At 36.1% G+C, this 26,136-nt stretch overlaps 1 protein-coding gene across 1 annotated transcript in view; it reads left to right on the top strand.

The window, feature by feature from the left end:
- The window catches only part of LOC150086514 (atrial natriuretic peptide-converting enzyme-like), a 105,855-nt gene extending 80,331 nt beyond the window's left edge, over nucleotides 1–25,524 (top strand). Inside the window, exons 3-17 of the mRNA XM_090372613.1 lie at nucleotides 1,886–1,915; nucleotides 3,637–3,749; nucleotides 5,163–5,233; nucleotides 5,987–6,156; nucleotides 6,342–6,692; nucleotides 8,957–9,064; nucleotides 9,173–9,265; nucleotides 13,529–13,639; nucleotides 13,738–13,933; nucleotides 15,745–15,831; nucleotides 16,223–16,281; nucleotides 17,591–17,780; nucleotides 20,992–21,236; nucleotides 24,043–24,203; nucleotides 25,056–25,524. Of these exons, the coding sequence (XP_090228739.1) occupies nucleotides 1,886–1,915; nucleotides 3,637–3,749; nucleotides 5,163–5,233; nucleotides 5,987–6,156; nucleotides 6,342–6,692; nucleotides 8,957–9,064; nucleotides 9,173–9,265; nucleotides 13,529–13,639; nucleotides 13,738–13,933; nucleotides 15,745–15,831; nucleotides 16,223–16,281; nucleotides 17,591–17,780; nucleotides 20,992–21,236; nucleotides 24,043–24,203; nucleotides 25,056–25,241 (2,171 nt within the window). The 3' untranslated portion in view covers nucleotides 25,242–25,524. The remainder of the gene's footprint in view (nucleotides 1–1,885; nucleotides 1,916–3,636; nucleotides 3,750–5,162; nucleotides 5,234–5,986; nucleotides 6,157–6,341; nucleotides 6,693–8,956; nucleotides 9,065–9,172; nucleotides 9,266–13,528; nucleotides 13,640–13,737; nucleotides 13,934–15,744; nucleotides 15,832–16,222; nucleotides 16,282–17,590; nucleotides 17,781–20,991; nucleotides 21,237–24,042; nucleotides 24,204–25,055) is intronic.
- Nucleotides 25,525–26,136: the final 612 nt, after the last annotated feature.

The following is a 26,136-nucleotide window of genomic DNA, read 5'->3' as shown; positions in this document are numbered from 1 at the left end:
CTACGTGAGGTTTATCCAAAGGATTGTGATGGAAGGATGAAGTTCGCCGAAATCATCCTCTGGTGGATATAAAACTTACAAGACCTTTTAAGAAAACAGTATATGTCATATGATCAGTTTCCAATTGAAAGGATTCATTAGCAGATATTATTGCGGACTAGGAGATATGTATTCTGGAAACAGTGTATTAGAACTAAACGCGTCCCAAAATGATTATGGTATCGGATAATGAATGACAAATGTCTTAGCTGATGAGGTATCAACATACTGTGTATGTAATGTCGTTAAATGTTGTTGTTGTTGTAGGGTTTTAGGAGCATCGGCGACTAAGGCCATATTGCTCCACGTATCTCAAGCGACCCTGGCGGAGGCCAGTCAAAGTATAATAGACAGCCTAGCTCACTTTCCAGCGGTGGTGGCTGGCAACGTAGGGTCCCATTAGAGGCCCTTCGGCCAAGTAGTCAGAGACAACAGAGCATAACACTACTCTGACACTACACTTCTCTGGCTTTTACAGAGGTTCTGTACTTCTCCAAAAAGTATCATGGCGCAGATGTGGGAAACCATCGGTGGCCTTCCACAAAACACTGGCCACTATTGCTCCGTTTATATATTTTCTGTTTGCTGGACAAAACCCCGAGTTTCCGGGAGTAAAAACCATGCTCCTCGCCTGAAACCGGCTAACTCAGCCACGTTATGAAAAAGGCCCATAAAAATTCCTCACGTCATCGACATGAGTTGAACTCAGGTCTTTTCCATCCAGTGTGGGGTGGATCATCAATATTTGATGATCTGTTTATCAGGTAGAAAACCATTAAAAACCATATTTGAACTAGACCTAAAGTCCAGAAATAAGCAAGGGCCAGATTAATAGAAATAAAAATTAAATGTCCAGAAAGAAAAAGAAATTTATCAAAAGAAAAAAAAAAAAAAACTGACAGAAAAAGAGCAGAATTTATGATACACGAATATCTCGTGAATTTGAACTGTTAAATTAAAAACAAATAATAAAATTCTTGAATAAGTCTGGCAACGTGCCTTCTAAAAAACAGAAGAAAAAAAGCCATTATTCCATTTTTCAGACAGTGCTGCCACCTATATGCACCTTAGATGCGCTAGAACGGTGTTTATCTTTGCAGCCATTACAGCGTCATTTTTTTTTTATATGGAATTCGTCAAGAATTTGTTATTTTCTTTGACATTTGAACCTCCCAAAAACTTCTAAATCAAAAGGAAAAAAAAAATGCCTTCGCGCGTAAATAATGGCCCTGCCTGTGAACTCATTGGGATGAACTTTCGCTAGATGAATAGCAGAAGGGGCGAAAGAAATTTTATGGAATCTCGCTACTAATGTCTTTTTCAATGAAAAAGTCTTGTTTTGAAACCAAAGACAATAAATCATTTATCCTAGCAGAGACCTCTATCTTTTAGATGCACGCAGTTGCAATCCTCCCCCCCCGGGGGGGGGGGGAGGATGAAGGAATAAAAAGACAAACAGAACCATGCAATGTTTGAAGTTGATTTATTCTGACACCAAATCTTTCTTGAGTTTATAAACCGGAAACGGAAATTGCAAATTGTATTCTATATTGGCAAAGAAAGAAGATAAGTCTATAGGAACACAAGTCAATTGGGCATCAGAAATGACATCTGCTTCCAACTGTGGAATCTTTTCCGGCTTAAAAATAAATATCTAAAAGAAATTAAATAGAAAAAAAAAAATGCAATTTTTTTTTTTTATATTATTGCTAAGTTTATCGAATGGTTGGATTCCTTCAACGGATTACTTCTTAATTTTTCTTTTTTTTTTTTTTTTTCAAAGGATTATTAGCTTATGGTGGTTATTACGCGATTAATTATTAATCTTTCCTTCTTTTATTTTCAGTTCAGTTCCTCGGTACGGATAAAAGACATGGTAAGTATCTTTGCATTAAAAAATGTGCATTTATATTTATTAAATTGTTTTCGAGTAATAAGCAATTATTGCATCCAGATGGCGCCACAAGTAACTAGCAAACGACAATTATTATTTTCGAAATGTCGTTTGGTTTTTTTTTTTTTTTTGTTTGTAGATTTTGAATTTTTTTATTTAGTTTTTGGTGTTTTAGGATACCGGATACTATTTGTTCAACAAGAGGAAACGCAGAGGAGGTGGAGAGGGGTAGACAAGGAAATACATCTAATGTTTCTATGTGAAAGCCTCTCACCGGATCTAGTCCAGTTGTTCTACCACGCATAACGTACATCACTTCAAATGCCTTGGGATAGATCCCCCCCCTTCTACGCTTCTAAGCTCTTGGCGAACATTGCTTTAGGAAATTCTTAGATATTTTGTTTACATTTTACCTTCTTTCTACAGTTTTGGTCAGCTACTATATCGGATATTTTCCTTGCAAAATTCATTCTTTTTTTTTTTCAAATCTTTAATGGTACAGTCCACTTTCAATGTCCCTCTTAGAAGAAGAGATGGAAAAACAGATGAATGCAAATCCACCAGAAGCCGCGTTGTTTATAGAACACAATACATCTGCTAAAGAGCAGATCTGGTTTCACTAATGGATGTACATCCGCAAGGAAAAGTAATCCACGAATGTCTTCCGCTTTATCGATTTACACGTTGTGCAATAGGTAAACGTGACAGTGGTAAATGTCTATCAAAAACATGTGCACTGCCATCCAGAATTTTTTTTTTTTTTAAGGCAAGATGTACGAACACGTTAAAGGAAAAAAACCAATAGGGATGGAAGTATTTCCAATATTTATCCAAATCTTCGATTTTAACGAACTCGAATGAAAATTGTGTCTGTGGACTCATAGAAAATGCTGCTTGGTAGAATATCAATCAGTCTAAACAGGAAATTCGATCAACGTGTAAAATGTAAAGCGAAATGTGTCCATTATTAGATCTAAGGGCAACTATTGGATTTGAATCGCAGCGCCTCCTCCGTTTTACAATTCATATTATCAATATGTAACCTTCGCTGTCAACATAGTCAATAATTAAGGCAGCTCACTAGGCAACTGTGCTAATTGAGTTTGACCTTACGACACCCATAGCGGTGCACTTTGGCTTAAACCGTAGGACAGGTCATTAGCATACTGAGATAATTGATTCGTTCACAAATCCGAAAGGAAACTCATTTCGGCACAAAAGATCAGAATCTGGAATACCCATAACGAAATCGTCCAACAATTAGTACGGGTGATAGTCCTCGCATCTTTGAGACATTTAAACCCATTGGTATTTGCATTTAAGGCTATTATTAAAAAAAAAAAGTGCTGCGGGGGTAGTGAGTGAGGAGAGGTAATGATAAATGTAAAATCATCAAATCTTTCGAAACAGAAACGGCCACCTACAAGACTCACTGATCATGTACTCCATATTGGGGTGAATGAGATTTTGATTACCACTGAGAATGCATCGAGAATAAACTTCCCCGGTCGCGACTTTAATGATGTAGGAGATATCTAGGAGAGCTTTGCGCCAACTTTGCTAATGAACCATCTCCTTAATATCTGTAAACTTTGGAAATATATGCTCATGGGAAAAATTTTAGTCATTAGATGTTGCTGATGATTTGCTTAGATTGTGTGCTTCCTCAACAGAGAAAATTTTTCTTTTTCTCTCACCCCCAGAGCGAGTGTATAAAGGAAGCTTTGTTGTCCTAGATGGTGATAAATATACCAACAGGCTCTCAGATGCACTGTCGGACGAATTTCAAGACAGGGCTCAGTTTTATGAATCAAGGGTAAGTGCCCGATTTCCATAATTCTCTAGTTAAATTCTAATAGTTCGAAATGAACAATTCCAAAAGAAAATAAGAACTCGGTCCATTAAACATCCATAATACAAGAATTCCTTAATTAGATATTTAATTAAATCTTCAGTTAAATAATTTTATCTTTGTTTTTAATAGCTGGTATACACACAAAATCAGAATGTTAGATTCTAAACAGATGGTAATAGCAATCTTATACATTGGAATTTATACAAAGAATGAACTTTGAACAATTAGGTACCAAACGATAATAATATATTGTTATCGTTTGGTACTAATTACAATTTCAACAATTATATGCATACAATGTATTGCAAACGACTAGATTCCGTTACTATGGCAACAGTGATAATTAGTGACATCGTCTGCGATAAACTCTAAAATTGAATTCAAATTTAACATAAAATTGAACTGTAATCGTTATATGAATCACTTTACAAGAATTAAACAGAATATCCAAAGCAATGTCGATTAAATTTGAATATTTGAAAGTAAAAAGTAAACGAAGAAACAAAAAATTTAGTGAGTTCCAATTATTCACGATAGATGGCGAAAGTTTCCAATTATTAATTATAATATATGCTAAATTAAATATTTTATATTAATTTAATCTGTATTTACAAAATATAGATTAAATAAAAGTAAAAGATAATTAATATAAATGTGTTACACGATGAATATATTTAACCGAATTAAATGTGTCAATTTAAACAAACGGAATAAATAAAAAATTTAATTTATAATTAAAAGTAGTTAACTTAATTTTAAAAAATAAATAAAATGATAATTTAAATTGATAAGTTTACATATACCAATTAAATATAAACTGAATATAAAAATAAATTTATAATTTAAAATAAATATTAAAATTAGATAAATAAAATAGATTAGATATAAAGCAATTTAAATAGCCATACCATTACATAAAATATTTTCAAATAAATTTATTAAAATTAGAAATAATAATTAAATGATTAAAATAATAATAATAATTAAAATAAATAAATGTAAATAGTATAATTTAAATGATAAATAATTAAAATTAAACACTTAAAAGATTAAAATAATAATTAAAATAAAATAAATATACTTTGAAATTTTCGAATTTATTAAAATAGATTAAAACAAATAGTTTAAATAATTTAATTAAAACAAAAGTTATTTTAATTATAAGATTAAAAAATAAAATAATTTAAAAAGCAATAATTTAAATAGTTAAATCAATAATATAAAATAGCAACGAGATAGAGAATAACTCAAATAAATGATAAGTCGCCTAAACATTTAAATAAAAATTAATAATTGAAGTCAGTGTTAATTATATATTATTGTGCTGCATATCATTAGAGAAATCAGAGAGTCATTACGTATTTCAATTTACAGCTGGAAAAACTTTATAACAGCAGTATTTATAAAGATTCTTTTCTACAAGCAGAAGTTCTAGCATTGAATAGGTAAGTAGTCTGTGTTTCTTACTGAAAATTCTTCTCCATTGCTATTAAAATCATGCATTTAAATCATGATTTTTTACTTAATAACTATTTACTGGATAATCAATAAAAAAAAGTAAACCGACTGTAAAATGTATGATTATATGATCGGTTTGTCTGTTTGAGGGTTTTCATCCCTCACTCGAGACCGATTGATTCGGCAGTGGTGTAAATAAGCCAATAGAAATCCTATGACTAAGTCAAGATTCAAACTCAATACATTTAAATGAAAAAAATTTCAGTTTATTCTATAGCAGTCGATGTTAAAGAGTTTATATTCATTGTGACTATGCAGACATTGAATTAAGGATAGCCATAATTTTCTGAAGCCATAGTTCACAATGGATTGCGCATTTTTCCTCACTGGTTATGGGCACGAACCCAGAATCTTACTTATGGCCGTCCACGCTAACCACTGATAAGTGGTTAGCGTGGACGTTCTTCCAAAGAGGTATGATTGGTTCAAGACTTCCAAATCGATTGTGGTAAACTTTGCGGAAAAATGGAAGACTGGATATAATACAATAGTTAAATGGCCATCTGTTTTAAGATTCTGCTTAGCTCGATCTTAGAGGTTGCTAGATAATCTTTCCTCTCTTATTTGACAGCTAATAAACCATTTTCCCTTGACAATCTGTCAAGTACTAGATCAAACTGTTTGAAATAACGCTTTAGGTTGCGTGTGGTTTCTTCAAAATATCTTCTTAATAATTGCAGGCGGCAGCAAGATAAGAAACTCGTAGTCCACTTCAATCTTCATTTGTCTTCCGATGAAAGTCGTATCACAGCCACAGACTTGTACGTAATTTTAATGGAAGAGGCCCTTCGTCAACACCTCGGCGTGTTTGAAGGAATATCATTAGATCAAGACTCTATACAGATTCAGGGTAATGCCAACAAATTTTAATTTTGTTCATCAGCGTATTTATTTTGTTATAAACCCACCCGACTCCCTCTGTCGGTAGTTTGTCGCATATAACCAATTAACAGCGCCAAAGAATTGTTCTATTTTCAGTAGAAAATAACCACTGATGAAGTTTATTTATTGGAGTTACTTTTGACCTTTGTCTAGAGCGCAAGTCAGCCGTAGACGATTCAGCAGATCGATGGATTCCCCGAAGACAATATCCTGGTTATCTTGAGGGACTAAGCACGGCCGCTACTACTTCCTTAACTCCTGACGCACCTCGTAAATGTGTGCCTACAGAGGTAAACTTTTGTGTAAACGTTCCCTATAACCTGACCTCCTATCCAAACCTCTTGGGCCATCGAAATGTCACCGATCTGCAACAAGAACTCGTGGCCTATCGTCAGATCATCGACTTTGAGTGCTACTCGTTGGCGCACGAATTCATATGCCAACTACTCCAGCCCGAATGTGTAGATGATAGACTGATTCCTCCATGCAAGGAATTCTGCGAAGGTATATTCGAGTATGCTTACAATTTCACGTCTCAGTTAGCCTGCGGGTAGAATTATCAAAGATATTTTAACTATAGAGAATTAAGGATAATTATTGAATGCGTTTTTTAAGGCTAATAATCAAATATTTCTAAGAAATTTAACATTCTTAACTATAATAATAGAATTGTAATTAATATTTATCAGCAGATTAAGGCTAATTTAGCCAATACATTAAGGAAAATGAAAAACTCGTTATGAATAACATCGAACATAAGGTTAACAGTAGTACTTATTGAATAAGGCAACTTAGATAATGCATACATGAAGGATAATTATTGAACGCGTTTATTATTGAACGTGTATAATTATTGAACGGCCAATGATAAGCATGGTTAACCATGCTTAATATCTGTAAGATTCTGTGGCAACAAATCACATTCTTCCACCAGCGCAGACCTTATCTTAACAAGTGACCGTGACCGCGGAGTTGGCTGTCGGCGTTCAATGCAACGCCGAAGGGAGTCTCTCACATCTACGATCGGATTTAAGTCTGCTGATCATGCTGGCCACGGCAGTTGGTGGATATCTTTAGTTTCAAGATACTCCTTCACCGCTTGAGCTCTATGTGAAGTGGTGTTGTCGTGCATGAAAAGAAAATCTGGCTATCTGCACCCCTAAAAAGTCGCACATAGGGTTCTGGGATCTATTCTCGGTATCACGAGAACACACGAGAACACACGAGAACACCGCCTCCACCGTAAGTGTCCCTGACGTTGGTGGGATGGTACTGCATTCCTCGTTGTTTACAGGCTAAAATGGGATTCATCGGAGAACAGAACTGTACCCCATTTGTCAAGGCTCCAAGTCGCATGTTCATGGAACCAGTTTCGAGGGTTTGCAGTGGTTTGGGATTAATGGGATACAAACCACTACCTTCCTCTCGTAGTCCACTTGAATTGGGACTTCTTAACACAGTCCGGTTGGAAATGTTTACATCCGTGGCCGTAGCAATCTCAAAAGACAGTTGTTGAGAGGACATCGTAGGGTTTCGTCTTACTGTTATAGTCAGATAACGGTCGACGTAGCCTTCGGGGGACCTTGGCCATCTCTTCTTGTAATGGTCCCTGTCTTCTGAAACTGCTTCTGTAGTGCCGAGACGACACAGCATGAATCATTAAGCCAACGTGCCACCTCTGCCTGCGACTGCCCGGCTTCAAGTCGTCCAGCGGCGCTCCATCTCAAAGAATTATCAAGACCACGAGGACTGACTTGCCATCCTGAGTACTGGAAATGTGGCTATCCGACCGAGAAACCAAACAACGGGAATGACGTGATGTGGTCACAACCCGTGTTTTTATATGCATGAAAAATTTGCATAATGTGACCCTCTGTAAGATATTGATCGATTTCTATTGGATACTTCGAATTTGCATGCGAATTTGCACTGTTCACAATAAAAAATTCATGAAAAACATTTTGTTCTGTTAATTTTGTCGAGCAGTGTATTTAAGTCATTGGACACTCAAACTATAATAATAGGATAGTAATTAATATTTATCAATAGATTAAGGATAATTTAGCAAGTACATTAAGGAAATGAGCAAATTTGTTATAGATACGCCAGATATAAAACAATGTTGCCTAAATAATAAAATTAAAACATTAAATTTAAAATAATTTAAATAACAAATGAAACTTGAATTATTTTTAGTATTCATTTAATTCTAACTAAATATAATTAAAATCGCAGTCAATATCCTAAATAATACAAAAACCACCCCAGCTTCACCAAGAAAATAAAGTCGATAGAGGGTGCTGCTATGCAAGTACCACTTAAAGAGTCTCAACTCGATGGCCAGCATTGCTGTGTAAACAGCTCTTTCTAAAGGGGAAACCAATCGGGTTTGCACAGAATAGTCTAACTATCCTGTCTACCTCCTTACTCCTTACTAATTAGCTTAATTAATCAACAGTGGAGACAAATGCGCACAACTTGTATTCTGGACACGTAATGAGGCGAAGGAGCAATTATTCTCCTTGTGCCGAGATTGCAAAGAACTGTAGCAATTGTAGGACATGACGGAGCAAAAGGAACATAATTACTAACACACGCCCACGCACACACAACCAAATAGTCGTGCATTAAAATGAACCGATAAATAAGAGTTAAAAACAGGAGCGCTCGGAGGAGATTATATCCTAATAATTAGATCTTCAAAGAAAATAATTGTTCTTCTGAACACTTAGCTATTAACCGTATCTTAAAATATCTTTTTATTTCAGACTTTTGGAAATCGTGTAAGAAACTCTTGCCCAAGACGGTAGCAGAGAAAATAGAGTGCAATACCTTTCCCAAATACACAGGAGTCAAAAGCTGCAAACCGAAGCCAGGTAATTATCTTTTTTTACTCCAAAGGCTAACTGTTTGCATTCTTATTGATAATAGAAATGCAAAATTCATATATTCTTGACTAATATTATATTTATTGTATCATCTAGGGTGTGCTAATGAACTCCGGTCTAGAGGGATGGCAGATCGACTCTGTGATGGTACTTTGGACTGCCGAGATTTTTCGGACGAAAGCATGTGTGGTAAGGCTGGTTGCAGACTGCTGATGGACTCATTTATGGCGCTTGTTGTTTTAGCTATTTGTATCTAAAGTTATCTCAGTTACTGATTGTATTCCTTCGGTATAATCACTATCCATTTGTATAATCGTTTCCCATACCCCTGGTAACTGTGAAACTCCATTGCCAGAGTGGCTTTTATCTCCTGTCTGCTTCCGAAATGCCAGCCTTGAAGAGGCTCTTTTACTTTGTGACAATTGAAAGTTGCAGAAACCATCTTTCGTCAACGTAAAAAAAATAACTGTTAAGGCACCATTCTCCATCGAGCTATACTGAGAAGGAACATGGTAAATGTACATTACTATTTCTTGTTTTGTTGGCTCGCTGAACTTAACTTCGGATTTCACCTCTAACCTTGTTCGCTGAGATCTGGGTTGAAATTCTGGAGAAGGCAAAAAAAATTTCTAAAGATCTCTTTAATCGGGACTGTAGTTTAGCTATCTCAAAGGATGGAGCGGGAATTCTCCCATGGGATGGCATCAATTAAGCAACTTCTGAGCCAGTGCAAAGCTGAGATACATTGGAGCATCCACCATTGTCTTTTGACACGACTCCCTGCGACTTTTACCTGTTTTCCAAAATAAAGGAACTTATCCAGAGGAAAGGAACTTATGATTTTGGAACTATGCAGAGCATCTGGCTTTGTATCTCGAAATTGGTACTTCATAGCGAGTTGCGACTTGTCGAAACATGTTCGGCGACTCAACTAGACCAAGTAACGTATAAATCATCCGTTTATCTGCAGTCAGTCTTAATTAGCACGCGTTTCAAAGCCAAGAAAAATTGCGACAAAAATCCCCAAAATGTTGAGAAAAGCTTACGTATTTGGCAAGAAACTGGCCTATGGTATGGAAGGACCTTTTGTTGGCAAGAAACTGGCCTATGGTATGGAAGGACCTTTTGTCTCCTTCGAAATTGATCCACACATACCATAGACCGGTCTCTTGCATATATCAATAGAAATGCCCGGCAGATGGAATACTGAAAAACGTTAGACAGATGGGTAGTGATCATATTGAAGGATAAATAAGATCACCATTATATGGGATTTTGATTTGATTTTAGTTTTTATGGCGCATGGGCAACTAAGGCCATGAGCGCCAAGTCCACCATTATCTGGGAACAAGAATTTTAATGTCTTCATATTCTACCCAACGAGTCCAACGAGATAGTTTTATAAAATAGACCATTGAGGAAAAAAAGACCATAATAATTTCTCGCGTTAAACTTAGCAATTCTTAAGTATCTTTTCTTATTAGTCACATTTTCTTCTGAAACTTCCCCAGAGAATTCCTGCAATTGTAACACCTTCGTGTAATTACTGGCATGGCTACGGATCATTACCCGTTCGACACAAATGATCCATTTAAAGAACGCGATGAATTCGAAACTAGTAAAGACAGAATTCGTTAGCAAATTTCGACACACGAAATGGAAAATGCGATACAAATGGCTTGCTTCTCGTTTGCAGCGTAATTAAAGACAGTAAAAGGGTGGGTCACTCGCTAGGAGGGATGGTGAGAAAGCGGTCATCCAAAACGCCGATACAGAGCGAAGAAAAGATGCTCGCTCTATAAATCTAACGGAAGAGAAGGATAGAAAAATAGCGGATAGCAATTAATCTTTTAGAAACAGCTCTGGAAAAATTTCTCAATTTATTAAAGTTGTGTGCTTTTGCTTGGAGGTGATTTTCAATTATTTTTAAACGAAGCTGAAATTAAAAACTGAACGAACACTGACCAATGCAAAAACAATCTAAAATGAAATACGTCTTTTCTTTTTTCATCTTCGAAGCGGAAGCCATTTTGTTTTTACCTCCACCTGTATGTGCGCGTGTGTGTGTGTGTGTGTTGATTTTTCCATTAGCTATAAAACAAGTACCTCAAAAAATGCAAACTATCATTGTCGAAGTCTCTTCATGTGTTAAATACATTCATTTTCACTTGGATGAGCTTTAATATAATTTTGGCACCCTAACTACCGGTATTATCAAAGGAATGTAGAGATCCATTATCAGCTGTTGATTACTTACAAAGTAAAACTAATATAAAACTTTCCGATAACAGAATCGATTCGTTGAAAGCCTTCTCAGTCATAGGTTGACTTAGTTGTGCAAAGATTTTTTTTTCTGGGAAGAAAATCAAATTCATTGCATAACTGTTGCAGTAGAGTTTTTAGGAGCATCAGCGGCTAAGGCCATATTGCTCTGTGTATGTCTGTAAATTGCTTGTTTTCTAAGGTAGACTTTTTGTTTTTTGGGCAAAAAAACAGAGTTTCCAGGAGAAAAAAACCATGCTACCTTCGCCCGAGACCTATTAACTCAGCCACGTTGGGAAAAAGGCCCGTAAAAATTCCTCCCGTCATCTGGGGGACTCGAACCCGGGTCTTTTCCATCCGATGTGCGAAAGCCGAAGTCCGTGAGAATATAACAGTTTCTCCAGTCATTTGGAGAAGTCTAGTTCCAGTTCCATTGTAGAATGGAGAAATTCTTAAAATATTATTATACGAATTTTTTTTTTCTCATTTTGTCTCATATACTGAGACCTATGGCGTCCCATCTACTGGAACTGGCCCACCTTCCCGTGGTGTGGACGAGTATCTGGAAGCAGCCTTCCTGGTGATCGCTGCTTCTAGGTAGCCAAGAGACCAGCACATCACAACATACATAAAATACACAAACATGACACTACTCCAAGTCTGGTCTAGTTTATACAGTCTGTTAAAACCTACAGTAATACGAGGCGGATTTGAACTAATGTTCTAGGAGCCGCCCTAACAATAACACATGTCTCCAGTCATTTGGAGAAATCTGGTTCGAGTTCCATTGTAGAATGGAGGAATTCTTAAAAGCCTCTTCAATCGGGAAATTTCGTGTTTTTCTGGGTTAAACATCAAAGCAACTAAGGCTATGAAGCGACAATATATTGTCTGTAAACTGCTTGTATTTTATGATCGATTTAACTGTTTTCTGGATGAAAACCCAGAGTTTTTTGGAGAAAAACCATGCTAACCTCGCCTGAGACCGACTAGCTCAGCCAAGTTGTAAACAATATATAAGGCCGCCGTAGCCTAGTGGTCAGGCGCGCGGGTGCATAAGTACACGTGCCTTGAGTGACTGGGGTTCAAGCCCGTGACTGCTGAATACGGTGCTGTTTCTTGTAGTAGTAGTAGTAGTAGTGGCATGTGATGCAAGAAAGCAAGTGTATGAGCTTATGCAGCATCAGCCAAAAAAAAAAAAAAAATCACACCATTCCCTCCAAATGCCTGTCCAGTTCCTCCTTAAATTTATTCAACCTATCAACTTCCACAACGACAGATGGAAGTTTGTTCCAGCAATTAACCACCCGCTGGCTAAAGGCAAATTTCCGCACATCTATTCTACATCTGTCTTTTCTTAATTTGAATTTATGCTCCTTAGGTTCGTAATCTGAACAAGTGGAAGGATCCCATCAGAATTCAGCATGCTCAACCCATTCAAGGCCTTATACACCTCAATCAGATCACCTCGCAGGTGCCTAGTCTCCAGCCACTGCAATTTGCAGAACTTAAGCCTCTCTTGGTAAGAGGATCCCTTCATTCCCTTCACCAATCTTGTTGCCCTTCTCTGTTCACGCTCAAGTAAATCTACATCCTTCCTGAAATGAGGCCTCCAGACCTGTACGCAGTACTCAAGGCGTGGCCTGACCATTGCCTTATACAGAGGGATAATCACCTCCTTTTCCCTGCTAGCAAAATTCCTATATATCATTGACAAAACCCCATGACCTTTGTATTCTGTCTACCTTGTGAACTCCTCTGACCGTTTGATCGTCCCGGAGTATAAACAGAAAATTTATTTTATTTTATTTTTATTGTCTGTAAACTGCTTGTATTTTATGATCGATTTAACTGTTTTCTGGATGAAAAACCAGAGTTTTTTGGAGAAAAACGGTGCTAATCTCGCCTCAGACCGACTAGCTCAGCCAAATTGTGAAAAAAATCCATAAAAATTCCTCGAATCATTGAGGAACTCGAACTCAGGCCTATGCATTATTAATTATCGTATCATTAAAAGGCATTTTTGAAGCATGCTAGTTTCCGATTACTTTTAGCAATGTAGTACTGTATATTCAAACTTTCTTTCTGCATAATTAAACCATATTTTTCTTTAATTACTGGTGTCCAAATGTTTTTCAGAGCACAGAGCACTTATTATAAAACTTAAAAAAATTCGTTCTTTTCTTACAGACTACTGCAATCCAGGACAGTTCTTCTGCGGGGGCAAAGAGTGTATCGATATAGAGCGAAGATGTGACTCAAGGCTTGATTGTTTTAGTGGACTGGATGAAAAAAATTGCTGTAAGTATTATTCATAGTATTTAATAATGTGCTTTCCTATATCGTAATCAAGAGGTTTATTTAACCAACAATTTCTCTATTTTCTGTTTCTTTTCCAGTGACCATTTCCCCCAACATATCAACCCTTACGAGTCAACCTTATGCCTACTACAAAGAAGGATTTTTAGTATACACCGAAAGAGGTTCAATGTCCAAAGTCTGCACAGACAACGTAAATAATACTCTCCCAACTACCAGAAGAGATATTATTTTACAAAGTTTGGCAGTATCTACTTGTACCCTTCTCCATTTTGAGTAAGTGTCTTCTGATGGATAATTTTTTTAAGGTCCCAACCCGAAAGCCATCGATGCCACCCAATGATGGTAATTATCAGTAAAAACGCGACAAACTTGACCGATTAACTGTCACTTGTAATTAACTATATCTAATGGCAGGAGTAATTCATTATCTACAAATAAAAGTTTTAAGACGCCTAAAGGAAATTATCCAAAGCACCCAACGTACTTTGGATAAGACCACAACACCAATACTAACGACACGCGAACTTCAATTAATGGGAACTTACTAAAATTCCAAAAGTGTACCCATTTGCTAATGACGTTGCAATTTTGCCGATACACCACAGACGAGGTCGATATTAGCGTCGAAACTCTCCACCCTTCCCCTCTCGGTGCAGTCCCAAAATTCTGCGCATCAACCTTGTGAAGGTAAAATCATTAAGAAGTGTTTTTATAGGCCTATAAGATTGCATTCAAACCCGATTGATGACGCCTCCAAAAATGAGGTCGTTATCCACCTCCCTAATACGTACAGTGTCCGCTACCTTCGTTCCACAGGAAGTAATTTTCTTTGATTGCATTTATCGTTGTAGCGCCCCATGCGGTAATTTATCATGTTTAATTAACCTTTCTAAAGACACACGCTAATTTATTACTGTCGACAAAAATCTACCGGATCCAGCTACCTCCCTCCCCCCTTATACTCATTTTCAACCACACCAAACGAGGCCAAATTTTTTTTTAATTTCTTTTAGTGTTACGAGATTTCTTTCTAGACATACTCTCGTCCCCCTAGTAATATTGGTTAGAACCAACAACTAACGTTTGCATATTTTTAATTAAATACACACCACCAATTTCGCTTGCTTCTGATTACGTATTCATCGACATATTTATAACTAATTTCTTAGTATCATTAAAACGCTAGAGGGCACTAATAGGAAAAACATTTCAAAATTAAGTTTTAATTTTTTTTTTTTTTTGTTTGTCTTTTGGAGTTGTGCACGAAGTAATTAATAACTTTGATGATAAAGGAAAAGGCTGAAATATCAGTACTGCGTTGAATGCATATTAAACATTAATAGTTAATTGAAATTGAGAAATACGAGGCAAGTTTCGATGATTTTTTCTTTTATTTTATCAACAGCGAGGTAGAGAGAGAAGCACTTTAAACCTTGGATGTAATTTATTTCCAATAAATGGCTCCTTTCTTTTTAATGAGATCATACATTAATGAAGAACGTGAGGAGCCTTCAGTTCTCATACAATTTGTTGTCGATAAAAATCTGGATTATTATTTTAGAGGCAATAATATTTTAATTGCGGATGGGTTAATTAAATAGTAAAGTAGCAAATATAATTTTCAAATATAAATGATCGTACTATGTAAATTAGGTAAAGACTGTACGTGAATATTTTAATATGATTTTTCAAAATGCCGTGTAGTTTATCTTTTGTATTCGAGTAAATAATTAAATAACAGTATAATCAATAAATAATTAGATAGCATTATAATTACACATATTTAACTGGCTAATATTAGTTAATGTTCTATCAATATTGAAGCCTGTAATGCATTTGTTTCATGAAATTAGAGCGCACAAAACGATTTTCCCACTGGTACAACCATGTTCGATGTGTGCTGCCATCTAGAGGAGACAAAGCAGACAAACAAATTAATCGAGTTCGTAAGCGCTTTCCGAATTCTATACCCATTTTGTATAATTTGCGATATAAATATTACACTTTTTTTTTTTAATTATCACACTTTTATTATGAAACTGAAGGAACTGATTCATTCTCTAAGGTGTAGTTATTCATTTCAGCGTCACCGAAAACGTTGATATGCATCAAGATGAAGATGGGGAGGATTCTTATGTCCAGATGGTTGATCCATTAGCGTCCAGTGTGACGTAAGCATGAATGTTAACTTTAAATGATAAGTTATTAATATTAATAAATATAAATATTAATTAAAATTTGAATAATGCATAAAATTATAAAATAACTTTAGATAAATTAATAAGTAATTTTATTATAGATTAAGATAAATATTCAAGTTATCAAAATTATAAATTTAAAAACTTAAAATTGATTACGGTTTAAAAATTTCTTTTTATGAACGTTATTTTTATATAGCAATTAGAAATACTTTTATTAAAAACTATTGTCTGCTGACTGAAGTACGCTATTAATATCCTCTACAACATTTATTCAGATTAAATTTTAGCTTTTTTACAAACATTTTAGAATTTATGACATTCAGTTGAAATTTGTTTACATATAAATCCTTTATTAAAATAGATTTGCCCAAGCAAGATGTACCAGTCGCCATGTTGTATACGTCAAATGTGGAGCATTAGGTAAGTCCTATAAATAAAATAATTTTTTTAAAATTCTAAAGAGTTTTTTATTATAAAATTAATTTATTGATTTATAATGTACTATTGAAGGTTTATTAAATTATTTCATAAATTAAATAAATTAATTAAATTATTTAATAATTGATTATAACTGAAATTATAAAATAATTAGCCGTTATAAGAAGAGATACATTAAAATAAAAAATGTTAAAAAACCAATTTTATTCGAAGACCCATTAAATGGTCGATTTAAATTTTTATTGGTAATTATAAAAAATATTGCAATTTATTAATTTTATTCTTATAAATTCTGATTTATAAGCTATAAAATTTATATCTATAAAAATTGATAAAAGTTTAAATCATAAAAGTACTTTATTAGTTATATTAAATTAATTGTACATAATTCAAGATTCGCTTGATAAATTATTAAATTTCTTTCTATACATTAAAATAATTTTCCTTCTAATGATATTTATTCAGCCAATGGGAGAAGAGAGATGCGGTTATGCGGTAATACGTAACAAATACAAAAATACGTAATAGAAGCTTGTTTTACTGTGGTAAAAAACAAAACTTCTGTTTAAACGTGGTCACGCGCTATGTTTATCTAACATGACCACGCGGTACCATTCTTGATTTCCATATATAACGTATTAATTTAAATAAACTAAATGCAAAAAGGCATAATATTTTAAGATTCTATATCTATATAATATCGGTGTAGATACCACGGACAACTCTTAAAGAAAAACTACGATCGTGGTGTGAAAGGCACCCACCGATGAAAAGCCAACTAGCTTAGAAACGGTGCCGTCTGCCGTCTGGGTGGTGGTGCCCACCGAGAATAAGTGACAATAGTCTTCTCTATTAGTGAAGCGTTACTTATTCTAGGTAGTGCAATACACGGTAACTCGTTGTGAAGGATGAGTACAATATGAGATACAGATTAAATGATGCCTTCCACACTGCAATCGTAGTTTTTCTTTAGGAGTTGTCTATGATGTATCTACGCCGATATTATATAGATATAGTAACGTATTTATGTATTCATAGCTGAGGAAGAGACAGAGTCGAAAGCTTCTGTAAGTATTTTATTTTATCAAAAGAAGCGAGCGCAGCGAGCAGGGGCGAAGCACCCTAGTTATTATTAAAATATTTAATTATAAATTATATTTAAAGCACGTGACAATGTATAACTAAACATTTTATTACATTTATTAAAATAGTTTAGTAATTATATGTAATTAATTTGACGTCTTTCAGTCGTTTTGATATAATACCGTTTCTTTTTAATTATTTTCTTAAGCTTGTGGAATACGCCCTTCATACAATTCTCGTCCATCCAATCGCCGATCAACTACAAGCAAACCGGTGAGATATGCAGTTCACGGTGAATGGCCTTGGCATGCGGCTCTTCTTAAAAACGGACATCATGTTTGTGACGGCACCTTAATCACCGAAAGATGGCTGCTAACAGCGACATCTTGTTTTGAAGGGTAAGCATGAAAGTTTAAACAGATAACAAGTATTTAACGATAAAAGGGAAAAAATGGCTGCGAATAGAAGCGTTCACAGGTTATAATCTGCACAAATTGTACTTCTTAACAATTTCAGTAATTATCATTTGGAAACTTATGGCAACAGTGAAATCTACTTCTGCCGTTATGTTGTTATGGTAACAGTGAAATCTACTGGCGCTGTTATGGCAACAGTGAAATCTACTTCTGCCGTTATGTTGTTATGGTAACAGTGAAATCTACTAGCGCTGTATGGCAACAGTGAAATCTACTTCTGCCGTTATGTTGTTATGGTAACAGTGAAATCTACTAGCGCTGTATGGCAACAGTGAAATCTTCTTCTGCCGTTATGTTTCTATGGTAACAGTAAAATCTACTGGTGTTGTTATGGCAACAGTGAAATTACTTCTGCCGTTATGTTGTTATGGTAACAGTGAAATCTACTGGTGCTGTGATGGTAACAGGGAAATGTTATGTAACAGTGAAATCAACTGGTGCTGTCATGGTAACAGTGAAATCTACTGGTGCTGTGATGGTAACAGAGAAATGTCATGTAACAGTGAAATCTACTGGTGCTGTCATGGTAACAGTGAAATGTTAATGGAACTGCAAAATGTCATGGCAACGGTAAACAGTGAAATCTACTTGTGCCGTTATGTTGTTATGGTAACAGCGAAATCTACTTCTGTCATGGTAACCGTAAAATGTTATGGTAACAGTGAAATCAACTGGTGCTGTTATGGCAGCAGTGAAATCTACTGGCGCTGTTACATAACAGCAAAATATTATTATGGTAACAGTGAAATCTATTTCTGTTGTTAATGGTAACTGCAAAATATCATGGCAACGGTAAAATGTCCATGCGCCATGATTATACAGTAATTAGGTCAATTACCTAAATAATTATCCATAAATGCATATTAGTTATTACAGATTTACAATTTCATCAATATATTTCTACTTTTTTAAAAGTAAACACTCATTTTTATTCTTTGCTTTTTTATCACTATTGAAAAATATTTAATGAAAAAATTGATGTTAATATTCATTGTTAACGATTATTAACAGGCATACGGTCCAGTGTTGAATCCAGGGGAGGGAGGGTGATCAGGGGTAAGTTTCATCCGCGGTGGAATAAAATTCCCCCAGTAAAAAATAAAAAACAGTAATTTTTATTTTATAAAACTCGAATTCAATAAATTTATGTCAAATAAATACAACATGAAAAATCACATCAACTAAGTGTGGTACTTGTTAGGTGGTTAAATCACTAAAATTCAAAAGACACGAAATTTTCAAAATAATTTAAATGGGCAATATTTCTTGCTGCATAAATTTGCAACTAAAAGCCACTATTTCAAGTGTCCGCATCTTCGTTTTATGGTTTTCAGGTTCCTTTTATTTTCGCACAAACCATCTCTTGATAGTATTTCACACAAATGGTCTACGTGTGACAAATTCTTTGTTTGTATATCGCAAACAAGAGTGCAGGCTGCGAATAGGTTCGCCTGAATTGATTCCTGACAGATGCTATTGTAATTGTAAAGTGTCCCGCGGATTTCAGGGGAGTCTGTAGCCACTAATTCAATCGTCAGCAGTTTCGCTTTGTAGTTTTCACATTCCCTTCACGTATTTATTTTTTTCACAGCAAGGATCTACTTGTGGCTAATTCTTCCTTTGTATACCACAAACAAGATTTTCATATTATTAAACTGTGATTGTTGTCAGTAATCTGTAAATATACAGATTTGTTTGTAACATATACATATGTCGCAAATATTAAATAATAATAAAAAATATACTACACGTACTCCCCGAAGTTTACATTCTTTCCCCCCGGTACATGTACCCCCGAAGTTTACATCCCCCCCCCCCCCAGTGCAAACGCTCTAGATTCAACATTGGGCATACCTAAACTGTGATTAAGTGTTTTCTTCTGTTGTTTCTTTACTGACACATTTACTCAAAATATTGGAAGAAAGCATCTTAAGCAGCCAATTAAAGCTTCCGGATTTGGGGACGCTAAAATTACGACATCCATGCGCAACTGTCAAGGGCCACCATCGCGACATTCACTTGCAATGTATTTTAATAATTTTTTTGCAAGAACAGGGATGAATTCAGAATTATCTGGTTTCTGGAGAAGAGTGAAAGAGTATAAAAAGATATTTTTACAGAAACATCCCTCTGATCCCATATCTGAGTATTCCCCTGGCTATCACATTTAAGTCCAAATACCTTGTTTCCAGGCACGTATGTACATGGCGCACACAGATATACCACCACGTTGATGCATCGATAATGTGTATATAGTGTTACCGCAATTTTTCTAAAACAGATATAATCGTCTTTCAATTTCTGACTCTCACGTCTCATGTCGTGATTATTACCATCTACGACTGTAGATGGTAATAATCACGTGTTCTTCGCAAATGAATCACGTTTCGACAAATCCAAAATCTCCTTTGTACAGTAACTACCCTCGCTCAAAGGACTCTTATAACGGACAAAAGTGAACTGTCAAAAACAACGTATGGAGTAATATGGTACGCTTTCTAAGTGGCAATTTCAAATAAAAACACCAAAGGAAATTGAAGCCGGGCTCTTCTCCATCTCAATGTGCCTGTTTAAGAGTCGCTTAAAATACTAACTGCCATTTTAATAGAGCTCTTGAAAGATTCAGCCATTCTGATCTAGCTACAAGTGACTTCTACTTATTCAAATATATGAAGAAACACGGGCATGGTCGCTGTTTTCGTAAAAAAATTCCGATCCTACAGAATGTTAACACGAATAATTGTCCACCACAACTCAACCTCTTACGCAACAAGACCATCAGCCTAAAAATCGAAGTGGGAATAAGTACATTGAGCAAAGAACAGATCATCCCGAAAAACAAAGCATTTTGTAAAATTCCATCTCATTTATATTCAGGTGGATAACTCTTCTAAGAGCTCGTAATTGTCTTCATCTAGCGAATTTATTCCGTTCAAATCAATAGCTAAACAGTTTAAAAGTCCACGTTGCTCCCGCTATTTATGTGTTGTTGCTAAGCTCGCGCTCTCTATGTTTAAAGCATCCTCGTGTTATTAGCGAAAATCGGGTGTAGTAGTGAAATGGCGCGACCCGCATGTCAACTAACCCTATTAACTATAAATAACAACACCCCGCGTTCATTTACATTCTCTAGGAGCCCCAATACCCTGTGGACGGTACGGCTGGGTACTGTGAGACTACTATCAACCTCTCCCTTCGATCAGCAGATGCGGGTGACAGGAATGGTACGTTCGCCAGTCGGAGGCGGGAGACTTGCCTTAGTGAAGCTCGACATGCCGGTTAATGGTTCAGACTACGTAAGACCAGCATGTCTGCCGGGTCGAAATCATTCAGTGTCTGATGGACTGTTCTGTGTCACGCTGGGCTGGAATGCTAAAGGTGAGTGTTTACAAATATCATTCATTATATACTCATTTATTTGATTCCAGGTGGCGCATTGCGCAGAGACCTGCGTAGGATATAAATGGAGCTGCATTTTCGCTTGGATAACGAATAAATCTTAAATAAATAAGTCGAGTAATGAAATTCGGTAGATTTTTAAAAATTCGGTAGATTTATGACTTGAATAAAATTTGACCAATGAGAATCTGTCGTTTGCTTTTCATGCGAAGTCGCTTGGCAGTGACGTCAGCAAAACAAAATGGCTGATTTTCTTGTCTGCAATTCCTGTAATGATTTTGCACGATAAATATGGACATTTATGCGCAGATTCTGCAATTATTTGTATCCAAATTACCGTATAAAGTTGCAATTATTTTGCGTCCTTCTCTAAGCAATCAAAACTTACTTTTAGCGTTTAAATGAGTAAACGAAATACGCAGAGTAATGTCGACCAGCTGTTTTATCTTTCTTAAATAGCTATTTAAAACGTACATCGAAGCAATCTTCGAATGGTCTCTTGCACTCTATCTTTAGGAAACGGAAGGAAAGAAGACCAAGAAAATTATTTCATATTCCAACGTCGTAGTCTGCTACTTAACTTCTACTAATTAAGACGCTAAAGAAGAAACTGGCCATCACTTGAGCGACGAATCTGATAAGCCCCCTCTGACGGACGTGCGTGTTGCTATGGATACTCCCATCCAAGTAAAAGGCGTATTACTTGAAGTGAAAGGGTTTTTAATTAAATTCGAAAACTTTGTATTCCTTTTAACCATCTGTGCCTCTTGCTACTAATAGATAGCAATTCGCGCTTTCATTAACTTCTACTTATTACAAATGATTCCACTTTAAATTTTCGTTTGGCAAAAGTCGTTTTGGAACCTTTATTTAAAATTAAGGGCCAATTTTGACGCGAACAATCCTTTCTGGCTGGGAAAAGTTTCCATGTTGCTTTTAATCATCTTGTAGAATTGTGGTGGAAAAAAAAAATTAAATTCGACGTACAACAGATGGCGCTACTTTCATGAATTTGCCAACATCAACTAGTGAATATTTTTACTTGTTGATTTACTTGGATTTTTATCTGGAAATAATATTTTATAAGCTTTTAATTAATTAATAAAAGGGATTACCTTCTGTTAATATATATTAGCATATATTACGTCACGTACAGACCGGGGTCTGAGATTTTAGAATGACACTGGTGGTAGTAGAGATTAAGATTACGAAACTGTGACGTCAGAGTTGAAAATAATGTTTTTCTTGATTACAAAAAAAAGAATTTTCTTATCAAGTTGGTTTAGAATATAAAATTTAACAAACTTACTTTTAAATTCTTTAATATCGTTCAATAAATTATCTACCTAAGGTACTTACCATAGTTATATTTCAATGACTCATGATTTATCACGTTCTACATGTCTCAACTTTAACCATAATATTTTGTTATCCCACTATGTTTTTAGGTTGTGCTGCTGTAACAGAAAGAAGGAAGACACTTGTATCAAATTGTGGATTTGCTTAAATTGGAGCATCGTTCAGTCAAGTCTTTGGTGACCTGGCCAAAGGCCATTCATGAAAGGATGGTGGCTGTTTATGGCAACAATTCAAGTGGAGTAGAGAGTCCATCAAAGATGATCCATATCCAGGAAGGCCTGTGACAGTGACCACTCCAGAAATATGCCAAACTGTGGAAACCCTTGTGCTGAATGACACGTTTAAAGATGTCCCAAATCTCTAGGGGGATGTGACATATCTGAGGGAACACTTAACATCCTCCATGAACATTTGGGGATGACTAAGGTCAGTGCAAGGTGGATCCCCAGATTTCTGACCCCTGTGCAGAAGAATTCAGAGTACGGTTTTGTGAGGAGAATTTAGAGCTTTATGAAAGGGATCCTGAAACGTTCATCTTCAAAACTGTTACGGTTATGAACCCATGGTTCATCACTGGGATCCTAAGACCAGACAAGAATCAATGCAATGGAAGCACAAGGGTTCTCCCCCACCAAAAAAAATTTCGGACACAACCTTCAGGTGGCAAGATTATGGCCATCATATTTTGGGATGCTGAGGGAATTTCGTACATTCACTACTTGGAACACAAGCAGACAGTCACTGGGGAGTCATGTGCATCCCTACTGTACAACCTGAGGGATATAAAAGGGAAAAACACCGTGGAAAACTTTCCAGAGGTGCACTGCTTCTTCAGGACAACGCACTAGTGCACAGGTCACATGCTGTTGCTTTAAGAGAGTGTGACTTTACAGAATTTACCCATCCACCTTACAGGCCGGATCTAGCCCTGAGTGACCATTTCTTGTTTCGACACCTCAAGAAAAACGTACGTGGACGTCGCTTTGCTGATATTAATGAACTTAAATCTGCTGTTTCTGCATTCTTTGATAGACAGGACAAAGAATTTCATTTGTCTGGCATTTCCTCGTTGCCAACAATATGGAACAAGTGTACTGACGTTCAGGAGAGCTACATTGAAAAATAAAACCAGATTTTTGCCTCTATCTCATTTCCTTCATGAGTAAGAATATATTAAACGCCCCCTCGTATATATAAACTTTTTTTTTCAAATTATTATATTGAAAAATTTCGTGTTTTTTTTTAGAGTTAATGTTTTTTATGTTTGACCTTTTTAGTCTAAATGGAGAAGACTGATTTTTTAATATATGACGTAATTTTATGTAATTTTTAAAAAAAATCTGGAAAAATTGCATGACAATATACAGACTGCCACAACTTAGACAATTAAGCGAGTCAAAACGGTCTGTTTTTCGTTTTTTTTTAGGGGAACAGTTACAGCAAGTAGAAGTACTTATAACAAATCGACAAATGTGCGATAATGTAACTATCGATGATGACAATAGTACCACTCCACTTCCAGATGGCGCTAATATCGTATGTGCAGGAGTTGGTAGTGTAAACTCTCACAGTAACAAAGAATGCCAAGTAAGTATTATTTAGTGCATAATAGTTCAATTGGCATTAAATCAAAGAAGAACTAAATAAGTATTCTAGTTGAGTTAAAGTTATCTGAGAAACATTAAAATCTTATATCCTATTAGAATGTATCCATGACGTCACAATCTTCGTACTTATTGTACACTCATTGGCCAAAAAATTAGAAACTTTTTTGCAATTCGTGTCAACGGATAAATACGGTAGGCAAATATAAGTTGCCACGTGGTACGATCATAAGTATTTTGGTATAAGATAAATACTGTGCGCTTTCTTTGGGCTTTAGTCAATGTGGTAATGAGGAAGTCAGATGATCTTTCCGATTTTCAGAAAAGTATTATTGTTGGAGCGCGTTGCAATCAATTTTACCCGGATTGTGATGGATGGATTCTTTCAAGACGACAACCTAATTATTCACCATGCAAAAATTGTATCTGAATGGTTCGAGGAACATTCCCAAGTTTTCTCCAAATTTGAATCCAACTGAGAATGTCTGTGGTACGTTGGAAAGGACAATTCGGCTTCGAAGTTCTCTACCAACCATAATAAGAGTGGTCAAATCTGGTGAAAGAGTGGTCAAATCTGAAGCTAGACTCCCTCGGACAACTAGTGGAATCCATTCCACGATGTATGGGCTGTAAATTCGGGCAAAAGGTGGTCCTACTGGATGTTGAATAAAGGTTTCTAATTTTTTGGCCAGTTTTTAAATTGTTTTAAAGTTAAATTTCTCTAGTCCTTTCGATGTCCTAAGGTACAGCTGGTTATTCATGTAACCTTTTATATCTTACCCCTTATTTATCGAATTTAAAAGTGATTTATTATTGCTTGCCCTTGTCTGAACAGGGCGAAGAGGTTGCAGGCAGTCCACTGCTGTGTTCCATTAACAGTAGATGGTACGTGATGGGCATCAGCGACCAAGAAGTGTTATGCTCAAGGTACACATCCCCTCGCTGGTTTCATCCGACATATGAACACGTCCAGTGGATACGACACACTCTGGACTCACTGAGGCTTACGAACAATCCATGAACGTTGTCTCGGTGTGGCTGAATCTCATCTCGTTGTACAGAACACGTTGGATTCGATCGGGTGTTATGTGTGCGCGCGGGCACGCTGTCATAGATCAAGGTACAGTCGTCTTGCTACCATTCTCATAGGTGGTTACTCGGAGTGGGAGGAGTGGAAGCATATTTATAGCCGGTACGCATGCGTGAAGACGACAAATGATGTGGGTGTGCACGTATACTGTCAAATAACTTTATCACCTTGATCATGGATTTTTGTACGGTCAGAATAAATTTATGTTACAAAATTATCTTGTCTGGTCACTCCAAAACCATTGCAACTCGGCACAAAAGACAGAAATTAACCTTTAAGAAAATAAGAAATAAGAAAAAAAAAGAGAGAATAACTCAAATAAACCGCTTTATTTTAAGATCCCATGCTCGATTGTGGGCTGGCTTAAAGATAGGAGAGAGACTCTTAGTGTTTATTGTCTGGTGGCACCAGGGGTCTCCCCCAACTCCACATAGGACTCTGATGCATACAGTTCCCTGTAAATGCCAGAATATGTATGTTTAAGTATAGGGTTGGGTCGTGTTGTTCTTCTGGTCGTTTAGCTGTGGGGCCCCTTGTTGGACACCACGTTGCCCGTCACGAACCCCGTGGAAGTAGGACAGGCAGTGCAATAGTGGGAAAGAACTTTGGCTGGGCAACCCCCAGAGTCTCCTGAGCTCTCTAGCGATGCTAAAAAAAAAAAAGAAAATTAAAGTTTGAGAATGGGGAATAAAGGCAAGTGAGAAAGAAGGGAGGAGAAGAAATACAGCATCCTTCAGATGAGTGAGGTAGGCAGGGGCGAAGAGTTTGGATGTACCTGGATTGGGGAGCCCACCCAGAGAAAGGATAAAAGTTTGCACGGCTAGGG

Source organism: Mastigoproctus giganteus, chromosome 4 (assembly GCF_048544385.1).
Source record: "Mastigoproctus giganteus isolate SK-2022 chromosome 4, ASM4854438v1, whole genome shotgun sequence".
NCBI classification, from domain to species: Eukaryota; Metazoa; Arthropoda; class Arachnida; order Uropygi; family Thelyphonidae; genus Mastigoproctus; species Mastigoproctus giganteus.
This window is presented reverse-complemented; position numbering and strand designations above follow the sequence as displayed.